The 12,754-nt window shown below is 41.5% G+C and overlaps 1 protein-coding gene and 1 long non-coding RNA gene across 4 annotated transcripts in view; one reads left to right on the forward strand and one right to left on the reverse strand.

Annotated features, from left to right (window-relative positions):
• Positions 1-12,754, forward strand: part of E2F8 (E2F transcription factor 8) — a 17,799-nt gene continuing 5,045 nt past the window's right edge. The window contains exons 1-11 of one of the 3 annotated variants that reach the window (XM_067558206.1): positions 1-671; positions 1,247-1,379; positions 3,828-4,088; positions 4,565-4,721; positions 5,348-5,656; positions 5,925-6,086; positions 7,838-7,975; positions 8,205-8,417; positions 9,970-10,057; positions 10,329-10,854; positions 12,529-12,747. In XM_067558206.1, coding sequence (XP_067414307.1) covers positions 1,299-1,379; positions 3,828-4,088; positions 4,565-4,721; positions 5,348-5,656; positions 5,925-6,086; positions 7,838-7,975; positions 8,205-8,417; positions 9,970-10,057; positions 10,329-10,854; positions 12,529-12,747 — 2,154 coding nt within the window. In that variant the 5' untranslated portion in view covers positions 1-671; positions 1,247-1,298. The remainder of the gene's footprint in view (positions 672-1,246; positions 1,380-3,827; positions 4,089-4,564; positions 4,722-5,347; positions 5,657-5,924; positions 6,087-7,837; positions 7,976-8,204; positions 8,418-9,969; positions 10,058-10,328; positions 10,855-12,528; positions 12,748-12,754) is intronic. The other 2 variants (XM_067558204.1, XM_067558205.1) reach the window with 2 other exon arrangements.
• Positions 5,829-11,900, reverse strand: LOC137159733 (uncharacterized). The gene is made up of 3 exons (XR_010921723.1): positions 11,536-11,900; positions 10,886-10,932; positions 5,829-6,029 (listed from the first exon to the last, which is right to left on the reverse strand). It is a non-coding gene; the product is annotated as an uncharacterized lncRNA (long non-coding RNA).

A 12,754-nucleotide genomic window follows, 5' to 3' on the forward strand; every position in this document is an offset into this window, starting at 1 on the left:
ACCCATCAGAGGGGTAATAAGCACAGTTTGCACACACACGGGGAGGGTCTGTGTGTGTTTTATTTAGAGACATTTGAATGTCTCCATTTCCACACACAGTGGGAGATTTGCTTCATTAGTACACAGCTACCGGGGAGCAGGGGAACTCCCCATTTTGCACATACAGCTGGGTGAAAGGGAGGCCTCGCCCCTACATTTACACGGATTCCCACATTGGAAGAGAGACTCCCTTTATTTGCACTAGTCCCTAAGAGAGAAGAGGGTCCCACCCACTTGCACGCACAGCGGGAGTGTGGAAAGAAGACAAATAGACGCTCGACCATCTACAGCACATGCCCCGAGAGAAGAGAGCAGCAGCACCACCCCGCTTCCCCATATTTGTTGCACAGGCCAGCCACCCACCCAGCCACTTCCCGCGCCCCGCACCCGCCAAGCTCCAGGCGGAAAAACTTTCCGAACTTTACCCAGCCACTTTCGGGAGTGGGCGGGGTAGGAAGGCTGCGATTGGCTGGGCGGGCAGGGCGCCGGGCTGCGATTGGCTGGGCTCTGTGTCCCCCCCCCTCCCCGTGAGAGCGGGGAGCGTCCGCTGTGGGGGTAAAGCCACTAAATTCAAATCGGCGGCGAGCGGCACCAGCAGCTAGAGCGGGGCCCGGCCTGGAGCCTCCGCACAGGTGGGTGGGGAGGGCTCAGCCGGAACGAGCCTGTGCGCCGGGTTATCCCGTCCCTGCGAGATCGCAGCTAGGCCTCGCTCCGGAGCAGCAGCAGCCGGCGGAGGCGGGGGCGCAGGCGGCGAGCTGGCGGCGGTGGCAGCGGCGGGGGGCGCGGGCGTCTGGCGCCAAACGTTTTAAACCGGATCCCGGAAGAGCCACGCCCACTTCCCCGCGGCCAATCAGCGCGGCGCCTGGCTGGCCGCCGCTGTGTGATTGGCGCGTGTGCGGGCGGGGGCCCGAGGTGGGGCCGGCGGGCTGTGGGGGAGGGGAGGGGAGGGGAGGGGGGGGGCAGTAGCGGTTGGGTCGGGGGCTGCGACTCCCTCGCCGACGCTCGCGGGCCGGCCAGCGCCAGCCCCCAGCGGCTCCTCCTTCCCGCGCGGGGGAGGCCGTTGGCAGGTGCCGGGCCCCCCCCCCCCGTCGCGCATCTCCTGGCGGGTCCGGCCCGGCTAGGTACTGAACGGCTCGGCGGGTAGCAGCCCGGCGTCCTGCCTGCCCGCCCGCCCGCCCGACGCCCCCGCTGCGTTTCTCGTCCCCAGGGCTCCTCCGCGCTGAAATGCCAAGGCCGCTGCCCGAAGCCCGGCGCGTTCAATGACCCTTCGCAGCCCGGCCGGCCCCGCAGCGGTGAGCGGCCCCCGAGAGGCCGGGGGTGACATGGGGACGGAAGAGAAGGTACTTCGCCAGTCTGGCGCCGCGCTGGCATGTGCAGCCGCCCAGACGGGGCCCACCGCGGTTCTGTCAGCGCGGGGCTTGCGGCCGTCACGAAACCGCTCTTGCGAGTCCGGGCGGTGCCGCTTGTGTTGGCGGCGCACCTCCTGCTCGGGAGGCCTTGTAGGGCTTGTCCTGGGAGCCTGGGGCGTTGCGGGGAGGATCAAGACCACTGCAAGCCAGCAGCAGTGGATGCACGGCCAGGTCTACACTGGCACTGCTGTTGGCAAAACGTATGCTGCTCAGGGGTGTGAAAAAACACCTCCCCGGAGTGACAGAAATTTCGCCAGCGTAAGTGGTAGTGTGCACAGCGCTGTGTGAGTGGGAGATGTGGCGCTGTGCACGCTATTCATTCCCCCTGAAGCACCTGGCATTGGCCACCGTGGAAGACAGGCTACCTGGGCTAGATGGGCCATTGGACTGACCCAATATGTTTGTTTTTATGTTCTTATCAGAGCTTCTCCCACCAACATAGCTACCGCCACTCGTGGCGATGGTTTTATTATGTTGACAGGAGTGCATGCTCCCCTTGGCCTAGAGCAGCTACTCAAGTGATTTTATAGCAGCTCCGTGCATCATTACAGCTGTACCACTGTAGGCTCACTAGTGTCCAAATGGCTTAAGTAACATAGCATCTAAACTGACACCACCTTGATCTAACTACATTGACATTGACTCTGCCTCTCATGGAGGTGGAGTTAAGTCGCTATAGTAGAGCAGTTACGTTGGCAGAAGTGAAATTTTAGTGTAGACACTTGCATAGGTTGACATAAGCTGCCATATGTCAACCTAACTCTGTAGTATAGACCAGGCCTGCCCGATGTGTTTATCTGTCAGTGCTCTGTTGTAAAACCCACTTTAGTTGGTATTTATTGCCCTTTAATGCCCTGTCCCACTATAGTGAGTCAAAATGACAGTGAGCCTCAATGGGGAATAAGAGAAAACATAATTGTTCGGGCATGGCGATTTTTATTGTTTGGGTTATACAGGTCACAAGAAAAACCCTGCGATTATGAATAAAACCTTTTAAAAAAATCTCAGATCCCAGTGAACTGCAGCATTGAACCTGCTTTAGTTACTGTCCTTTTCTCCTAAGATTTTGCTACTGCAACTAAGTTATTGCCTTTATTTTGAACGAATTCCTTCATGCCCTGTGTGTTGAACGCTATTTAAAGTGGGTGAAACTTCACTGAATGGAGGCTTTACAGCACTAGGCCCAGAATGTATTGTGTTGTGGGATTTTCTTAACCAATTCCATATATCCGTACCCTGTAAAGTAAAATAACAGCTGTCTGAATAACTTTATTTTAAAGTGTCTGGGATAAAAGGGAAAATTGTTGGCAGGTGTGAATGGTTTCTAACATTTATAGTATAGTAGTGCCAAAAAAGCCCACTTAAAATGGGGCCCCATTTTCCTAGGTATATCAAAGAAACATAAAAGAAACAATACACAGCTTGAGGTATACAGACAGAGCTATATGCACGCTAAATATTATTAGCAGTTACACAAAGTAATAAGTAAATGTCTCAAGCATTAACCCAAGAGAACCTTTCATTGGAAGTCGGAGTTAGTATTTGAGTTTTTTGGTTTTTGCTTGATGCGAGCCATTCCATTCTGCTGCAAAATTCAGCTCACAGTGCTGTAACAGATTTGAAATTTGCCATATGTCTCATTTCTCTTAGCATATTAGCAAGAACATCAATCCTGTGTTGAAACTCATTAGCTTTATTTATCAAAAAAGGAGGCAGCTCTTTCCTATAAAATGTTGAACATTAAACAAGCATGCCCATTCCTTAACATGGCCTGCTATAAGCAAAAGCAATACAAGTCTGTGTGTCACTAATTCATGGCCCTTATTTTTTGTCTTTTCCTTTTACTGATAATTTTTTGTCTTTTCCTTTTACTGATAGTTACCCCTGCCCTTCCCCTCTTCAATGAAAGGGATAACAGGCAGCTTGGTGGGGCCTCACACGTTATTCATCAACAGTAGTTTTTAACTGTTATCAGACAGTCCTTGGCATTACTCCCCCAAAAGATGGGTAAACTAGCGTTTTTGCATTGGATTAACAATCAATCTGATTTTTATTTTAAATTCTCTTATTTATTTATTCATTTTATTTTATTAATTAATTACTTGATGCAGGCAGGTAAATGGAAGGAAAGGTACCTATTATACTGTATATTGCATGTTATAAGGCCAGGGTCAATGTGGTAGGCTTTATTCAGCTAAGACTTCATTGGCTTAATAGAAGTCTTAACTTGAGTAAAATTTGCAAAATTTGTCCCTGTGTTACCCAAGAGAATAAACTGATGGGTAGTTGACAAGAATAAAGAACAATGTTGGAGTGTAGTCTTATGTATGACATTACTCTGATTTTATGAGACATATATATATTTTACTCTTTGGACAGGAAAATCACTCTTCTGAGCCACAAAAAAGCATATTAAAAACCCCTCTGAAACAGCTGGCTACCTCACATTCAGTATTAACGGAGATCCAACCTCTGACAACACCCCCGAAGTCTAAGGAAGTACCTCATGGAGATCCATGGACACCCACTGCTAACCTGAAAATACTGATCAGCGCAGCTAGTCCTGAGATTAGAAACAGAGAACAAAAAAAAAGACTTTCTGACAGAAGTGAAATCGTAGAGGCAAAACACTATTTACATGTATGTTGTAATAGTTTTTGTAAATTAAACTGGGGCTTGCATGTTGTCTTGATGCAAGTTTAGAAAAAAAATCTAGCATCTTTTTTTAAAGATATGTTTTAATCCAAAAGGAATTATTTTGGGGAAGTTCTATGGCCTATATTATACTGGAGACTAGGTGATCGCAATGGTCTCTTCTGGCCTAGGAATCTGTATTTGTTCAGTATTGTAAACAAACTAGGCAAGTGAACTTTAATATATACCACCTTCTTTGTTTGGATTTTAATTCTGGAATATTAGCTATTTATGGTACCATTTTACTTGTTAGACATAGCAAACAATGTTTGCTAGATTTTTATTATTTTGAGGCTCACCAGCTGTTGAGGATAAGGCACTTGGTATTAATCCAGATCCAGTCCCAGATGCTGGCAGTAAATCTGTCAAATTTAACATTTTTACATAAAACATTAAATTCTTGTTTCCTTGTTTCTGTGCAGGAGCATTTATCAGGAGATGAATATGAGAAATCTCAACCAAGCCGTAAAGAGAAAAGTCTAGGATTATTGTGTCACAAATTTTTAGCTCGATATCATAATTACCCCAGCACTGTGGAGAATAGTGATATTTGCCTTGATGAAGTAGCAGAAGAGCTTAGTAAGTCTGTGCGTGTACTAAAGTGTTTATGATTGGGAATATGTACTGACCTATTTCTGTGACTATGCTGGTACAGCAAGCATCTCGTTGGTATGTATTTGCACAGTTAATTTATGAAAACTTTTCAGAATGCACACTCAAACTAATTTTAGTTCTTTCTTTTCTTAAAAAGAAAGGGGAAATGAAATCCTTCTCCATTTTTATAACAACCCTTTTCTAAGATTGAAATGGAAATCTGTTTCTTTAACAAAATTATTATTCCTCCATACATACTGTCTTATTTCAGAACATTGAAAAAAAAAACCAACCTTAAATTATGTATTATATAGAACATATAACTAATTACCACAGCTACTGGAAATAACTTGATTCCAATTTTTGGGCCTCCAAATTATGGTTATGATAAGTGATTGGATGGGCAGGGAGAGGGATGGTTCTCTAGCTGCACCCACAATTTAAGCCTTGCCCAATTGTAAATCAAAATCAGATGTGATTTTATGTAGATTATCACAATATGATACTTCCTTAAATCACCATGCTAGGTACGCCAACTTCAAATATGCTAAATGCAATACTACATGATCCAAATCTTAAGATGAATGTGTTAATATCCTTTCTCCTTATAGATGTTGAACGTAGACGCATCTATGATATTGTGAACGTGCTAGAGAGCCTGCATATGGTGAGCCGTCTTGCCAAAAACAGATACGCTTGGCATGGGCGTCATAATCTCAACAAAACACTGCAGACGTTGAAAAAAGTTGGTGAAGAGAACAAATACACACACCAAATTCAGATGATCAAGAAGAGAGAGTATGAGCATGAGTTTGAGTTAGATGGTGAAAAAAATGAGGAGATGGTGACAAAACATGTTGGCCCAAATGAGCATTCAGAAATGTGCTTTGTTGAACTCCCGGGGATGGAATTTCGGGCAGGTAACGATTTTCTATTAATGCCAGGAATAGTGTGCATGTGTAATTAAAAATATACACACACAGGGAAACAAATCTCTTTAATCCTAAAGCCTGAAAAGAACCAAAAATGATATGCAAAAGTATCAGTTCTTTTTCAGCTGTTTTAATTAAGACCAAGATTTATGTTGACAAACATTTTTGTTACTTAATTTCTGAAATATTTTTAAGAACTGTCATTGCAAATGGCATGTCACTTGATGCATTTTAATCCTTTCTTCTTTCCCGACAGCTTCAGTAAACAGCAGGAAAGACAAGTCTTTACGAGTGATGAGTCAGAAATTTGTGATGCTGTTTCTTGTATCAACTCCTCAAATAGTGAGCCTTGAAGTTGCTGCTAAAATTTTGATTGGAGAGGACCATGTAGAAGATTTAGATAAAAGCAAGTTTAAAAGTAAGTAAAATGCTGCTGGAGCTGTCTGGCTTGAGTCTGTATTTTCATAAATTTTGTCTATGATCATCTATTTTTGATTTTTCTTAAATGGAATATTTCATTTGATTTACTACTACAGCTGCTGTTTCTAGTGATTCTTGCAAACTGTAATTTGTTAAACACAATATTGCATATTGTGAAATGTAATGGGAATCTCTCTCTTCCAATAAAATATTTCTGCTTAAGGTATGCAGGAACTAATTATACCTTTAACACAAGGTATCCCCAGGATCTATTTGTGGAGGGGCTGCCAAAGTATACATATAAGGAAAACTTGAACAAAGCTATTTTATGATAAAGTGACATCACCATGTTGCTTCATGATGAAACTTTTTATTTTTTGTTTTCCCCACCACCAAATTAAACCATGATTTGAGGACTTCAATAACTCAGTCTTAGGTTAGGAGTCTATTACAGGAGTGGGTGGGTGAAGTTCTGTGGCCTGCATTGTGCAGGAGGTCAGACGAGATGATCACATTGGTCCCTTCTGACCTTAAAGTCTATTAATATACCACAAAGATTTTTGAGTGTCCCTGCCCTAGACAAGTCTTCATTTTGGTCATGTAGCTCTGTTGGTTGAAATCTAGAGAGATTTCTAGAAGTCCAGGCCGTAGTTAACCTCATGGGAGGGAGTAGAATTTAAAATGTTGACATTGTCAACTCTGCGTGTACTTTAATAGTTCATGTCTCTTTAATTTTGATTTTATTTGTAAACCTGCCATTGATTCACAGATAAAACTTCCATTGGCTTTTGTGCAAATTGTGAATGTGGAATAATGACATTATCAGGCCTCAGTGGTTTCAGTTAGTAGTTTTCTTTCCACTGCATCGTGTTAAAATTATTAGGAAGTGTATGTTTTTTCTCCTCCGTGAACTGGTTTGTCTGACAAAAAGCATTCCAAAGGCATTGCTTATATTCAGGGAGATGGTATCTCTCTGTAAACATAACTAGTGTATTATCACACTCCTGGTTAACAAGAATAGCCATGAATTTTGTGGATTATTTGCAGATTGTTTTTTTTGGTGGGAGAAATTGGGCTTGAACATGATCTGGCTGAAGTTAAGCTGTTTGATTTTAGTTCTATTGTTTTTTAAAACTTGGAACTAGTGGTTGTATCTCAAATTATTTATCAGGATATGGTGGTGTATTGAAGGACTCGGCAGGTGAATGATGATTTCAGTTTATTTTAGGATATCTCTGTTCCCCCTCCCACCTATTTCTAGCTGCTTATTTTCAGTGTAAGGTTTCTCCAAGTTTGCACAATATAGAGGCCCGGGTATTTAAAAAAAAAAAGAAAAAAAAAAGCTTGGCTGAAGACTTATTCCTTGGACAGCAGTTATCACTCTCCCCCTGTAGTGAACTTCTGTGATGAATACTGTTCCTTTTGGATCCATATCAGTGCCACTCCATTTAAAATAGTGGGATTATTCTGTGAAAAATAGCTAGCTTCAAAGCCTAAGTATCTATTTCAAAATTGTTTTTAAATGATCCAAAATAGAGTTCCTCCCATGAGTTGCAAAATGAGTGATGCAGTCTGGATCCAATAACATCAGCTATTGCTTTGGATTTTGTGTAATATAAATACAAGAGCATGCTGGGGGCGGGGTGAGCATCCTTAGCCTAATGTGCAATAAGTCTGACCTAAAATGAGCGTGCTTTTAATGAACCAGAAATGCTATGCAAAATTCATTAACTATTTGTGTTATTTCAGCCAAAATTAGGAGACTGTATGACATAGCTAATGTTCTCAGTAGTCTTGAGCTTATCAAGAAAGTTCATATTACAGAGGAGAGAGGCCGAAAGCCGGCATTCAAATGGACAGGACCAGAGGTTTTACTAGATATTCAGGGTAGGTATAGTACTTTTCTTTCCTTTTGCTGTCTTGATTGGTATGAAGTGCAGTTTTTCCCCTTGAAAAGCTTAGACTGAAGGACAGTTGAATTTTTCTCTAAAGGGTCTTCTTTTTTCAGTTTGTCAAATAATCTCTGCACTTTAATCGCCAATCACATGTTGAAAGAACTGTTTTATTGTTCAGGTTATATGTGATATTATTTAACTTTTTGCATTTTCTGTTTTAGATACAAAACCTGTAACTACTACTGCTGCCTTGGTTCCATCTAATTCTGCAAAATCTAAATCTTCCAAAGAGCTGTGTTCAAAAAATCTCTTCCCTTCAAGAGGCAAGCAGAGCTTCACTCGGCATCCATCTCTGATAAAGTTAGTAAAGACTATAGAAAGTGACCGGAGGAAGATCCATTCTGCTCCAAGCAGCCCCAGCAAGACAAGCACAAGTATGTAGTTGAAAAGCAAACTGCTATATCTTTTTCTGGATGTGCTGTTGGAGAGACAAGGTGGGTGAAGTACTATCTTTTATTGAACCGACTTCAGTTTGGTGAGAGAGAGAGAGTTCAGATAGTTCGATCTTGCATTTAGCTGTTATATTCTGTACCTTCCTCACGTCTGGGAAAGAGCTCTATGTAGCTCGAAATCTTGTCTCTCATCAACAGAGGTTGGTCCAATAGATATAATACCTCACCCACCTTGTCTCTCTAATATCCTGGGACCAAAATGGCTACTACAACGGTGCATACAACAATGGATATGCTATTAACATATTGTATGGGATCTCATGTTAAATAGACATTGATGTTTAACCTCTTCAGGTAGAAGAAAGGGTGTGTACATGCTCGAAACACAAGTTCTGGTTGACTGATTGTCGAAAACATGCATAATGGGGTCAACAGAGAAGTCTGACTTCTGGTAATATATGTACAGTGCTTTACGTCTGAGGCTTGAGAAGACTGATAATGAAGACAGATTCAAAGTACTTTAACTTCTGATGCTAATCTATATAACAAAATATAGAAGCTTCAAAGGACTAAATCTAAACCTGGGTCAGTAGGTGCAATAGTGGAGTTATAACCATTTTACACCAGGTCCAAATTTGGCTCACTCTTGTTACTACGAGTTGCATAACTTGTGTGTTTTCACAATTATTTTTTATTAAAGAAGAAAATTAATTTTTACACAACTTCATTTTGACTTTTTCATAGTGTTGCATTAATAGTCTTAAGTATTCTATTAGGAATATATTATATGGAAACGCATACTGTACGTTCCTCTGCACTATGGCTAGGCTTAGCAGAATTAGATTTTTTTTTATAACTTCAATGGATAATATTGATTATTTTAAAGCAGTCTTTTCTATTTATCAATTTTAAAATTTTCACATTTGTGGGAAACTGGGGAGTCAGAGAATAATTATTTATTTACAGTAGATGTTCAGATTTTAAAAGTTAAAGCTTTATAACCGTTAAAACACACATTGTCAACATCACATGCCAAAATATACAAAGTAAATGTCCTTAAGTCAAAAGTTCTCAAGTAGCATTTTTCTTTCTTTCCTAGCTGTAAATTTCAATTATTTATGGAAATATTTTTTGTCAGTGAAACTGATATTTACTGATTAAAAAAAAAAAATCTAATGCTTCCAAGCCTAACTATGGCTCAGCTGACTTCTGTATGGTCCACATTTAAACTTGAGATGTGCATTTACATGAAGAATAATAAATGGTGTTCTTGGGCTCTCTGAGTCTTCCAGCAAAAGTATTCAGTAGTGCCTCATCTTGTCTTTTGTGGATGCTTCTGTACAAAGAACTGAGGCCTCTAACTTAAGCCACTATCCAACTGACATATCCTGCCTGGACTGTAATTGCCTGGCAACGTGGAGATGAAAGCTTTGATACCCTGTTACTAAACACTTTAACCATGCAAACTGTATAAATAATAGGTATTTTAAAAGTGAATCCAACTTCTATTTACGGCTTTGTTGTTTTCCCCAAGCAGATGGTGATCAGAATTCATCATCCTTGCCAAGTAAAATGGCTCAGATTGCAGCAAATTGTAAACAGCAGTTAGAAGGACAATCAAGGTATGTTTGCACTAGTGTTGTGGCAAGAAGCTTATTTCACCACTGAACCGCAAAATTTGAGGTGTATTGAGTCAGCTATTGTGAACTAGAGTCAGCCAACTGGTAACTGTTAAACTCAGTGATATTCAGTAGCATCATTTTCACTTTATTTAGTAGATGGAGTAGTGTAAATTTCATCAAATTACTCTATTTTTCTGTGTCATGACATAAAATGACCAGGGCACTTCTGAATATATTTAAGTATGATGTATTTCTTGATTTTTACTTTTAGAGAATTAAAGATGAAATTGACAAGATCTACCTTGGAATGTAAATTGACCTCTACTGCTGAACCTCTTCTGAAATCTGAACCTAATACTACATCATCCTGTCAAACTCCACCTCTTGTTCAGCCTCTGGGGGTCCTACCTCTTATCCACAATTCAGTGTCTCCAGTAATGCTACCTCAAACCCATTCTGCTATTCCATATGCGATATATTTGCATCCTTCCCAAGCCCAGACTGTGACTACATATAGCCCAAGTTTTACATTACAGTCTGTGCCCTGTCCCAATGTGACTGGAACTAAAAGTGTTTTGGATGCTAATTCAAAAATACTACTAAATCCAATGACCACTGAAGAGGGGGACAGTAATATAGATGAAGGTGATGCTGGAATCTTGATGGCTAAAGAGAGACAAGTTACAAAAATTGAGTTTACCCCAGAGAGGTGCCTTAAAAGACCTCAAGCATTACAGGAGAACAGTTCAATTAAAAAATGTAAAAGTGATGAGAAAAGTCTTGAAGATGTTTTTACAGTAAGTAATATAAAAAAGGTATAGTTTTTACCTTAATATTGTAGTGTGATGATCTACTGTTCCAAAATGCTTGGGATCCTGTTAGAAGCCACAAAATAGTAAATGCATTGTATAGAACGTTGGGCTCAGGAGCAGTTTTGGGAGCTCTTAATCCTTTGATTGAGTTGTGTACAAATGTTCTTAAACCTTGAAGGAAGTACATTGCTCTAAAGCAGTGTTCTCAGCCAGTATGCCACAGCACACTAGTGGGCCATCAGGCTTGAACAGGTGTGCCGCAGAATTTTTTGAAAAAGTACATGTGAGAACAAGGGTGGGGGAGCCGCCATGTGCCTCACTGCCCCACCTCCTCCAGGGATAGAGCAACCAATCAGAATTCAATCTCCTCCCCTCCTGTGTGAACAATGGGTTGGCTCCTCTGGCCCTAGACTCCCCTTCTGTAGCTGCTGACTGGGGGTGGGGAAAAGAGCCCCTGGAGCTCAAGGTGTGCCGCAGCAGAGAAGAAGTTGGGAACCACTGTTCTAAAGCCCCCCCCGTGGTTGGTTGCACACAGGGATCTCAACCAGCCTGGAGTGAGAGTGTGTCTTGTTTGAAGGTGGTGGGGCGAGACATAGGTGGGAAGATTGCACTGAATAATGTCTAATGCAAATGTTCAGTGTTTGTAATAATTGTGAATAGACTTACATTTTAGGGTGTATCTTGAACTTGACTATTTTGAGAGTGAATGTCCATCAATCCTTTGCTGATGTTTTGCCTGGTGCTTAGCAAACATTCAGATACAATATATATTTATCAATCAAAGCATATCTTTGCAAGGCTGAACCTTGAATCAGGTTGTTTCTTTGATTCAGGAAAAAAAAACACGTAGACGTATATACAGAGCATTTTAAAAGTATAACCAAAACCCAAACTTGGTAACTTGATTTGCTGTCTGCCAGGGGATGTGATGCAGTCTTTCTGGAGTAATTCAAACACTTCTCAGTTCACATAGTGGCTGGCATTTAGTGTTGACTTTATGGATGATAAGAGGGAAATTGGGGATATAAAATTGTAAGTATTTCAAGGATATGAATCTAGTGTTATTAATTCCTGGCACCCTATATAACTAGGGATATAGACCATGAACCAAAATATTAAGACAATAAGAAGCTGAAACGTCTTGGGCCGGATCTCTGTGTGAGCTATGCTTGGGGAATGGGGGCATGGATGTCTCTGACCCTTGTTTCTTTATCCTGGGGACAGTTAGTGACCAAATGGCCTCCTAGTGCACATTAGCAGTCCTTAGGCTGTTCTTTAAATTGTGCTTGCTAGAACAGCCCCAGAACGTCAGTGCAGTGTGCTCTGACCATGTCCCTTCCCAACCACCAAATACCTGGTATGCTGGTGGGGGCAGAAGTGGGTAATGTAGAGCCTACTGTGCTGGTACTTTACACTCCTACACATAGAGGGACAGTGAGGTTTGAGGCTAAGGCTCCTTAATAGGAGGCTTTTTCCAGTAGTATCCACAAGATTAATGAATGGAATCAGTTTTTGAGACATAAAATAAAAACATCTAATATAATGAAAGCAAATAATACATTATTAAAATATATATACTACTTAATTTCACCTACTGTCAATATCTAAAACATCTTTAAAATGCCCTTTTTTATCTTTATGTACTATATAATTTTTCAGGGACATTCTCTTAAGAGTGAAAGACCATTTTCTACAGCTGTGCACTTGGAGCCTGAAATCAGTAACATCCAGGAGGGAAGCCAGAACAAATCTGAGAAAATAGATCAAAATGTGGAATGTTGCTTTGACCGTGAAAGGAGAGAAGATCTTCCAGAAGATAAAAGCAGAGCCAGTGCTACTCAGGAGATGCCTGTTGCATTTGCTATTCCTGCTCATGAGGTATACT

The sequence above is a fragment of the Emydura macquarii genome, unplaced genomic scaffold (assembly GCF_026122565.2).
Source record: "Emydura macquarii macquarii isolate MOO-44397 ecotype Brisbane River unplaced genomic scaffold, CSIRO-AGI_Emac_v2 contig_1876, whole genome shotgun sequence".
In the NCBI taxonomy this organism is placed as follows: domain Eukaryota; kingdom Metazoa; phylum Chordata; order Testudines; family Chelidae; genus Emydura; species Emydura macquarii.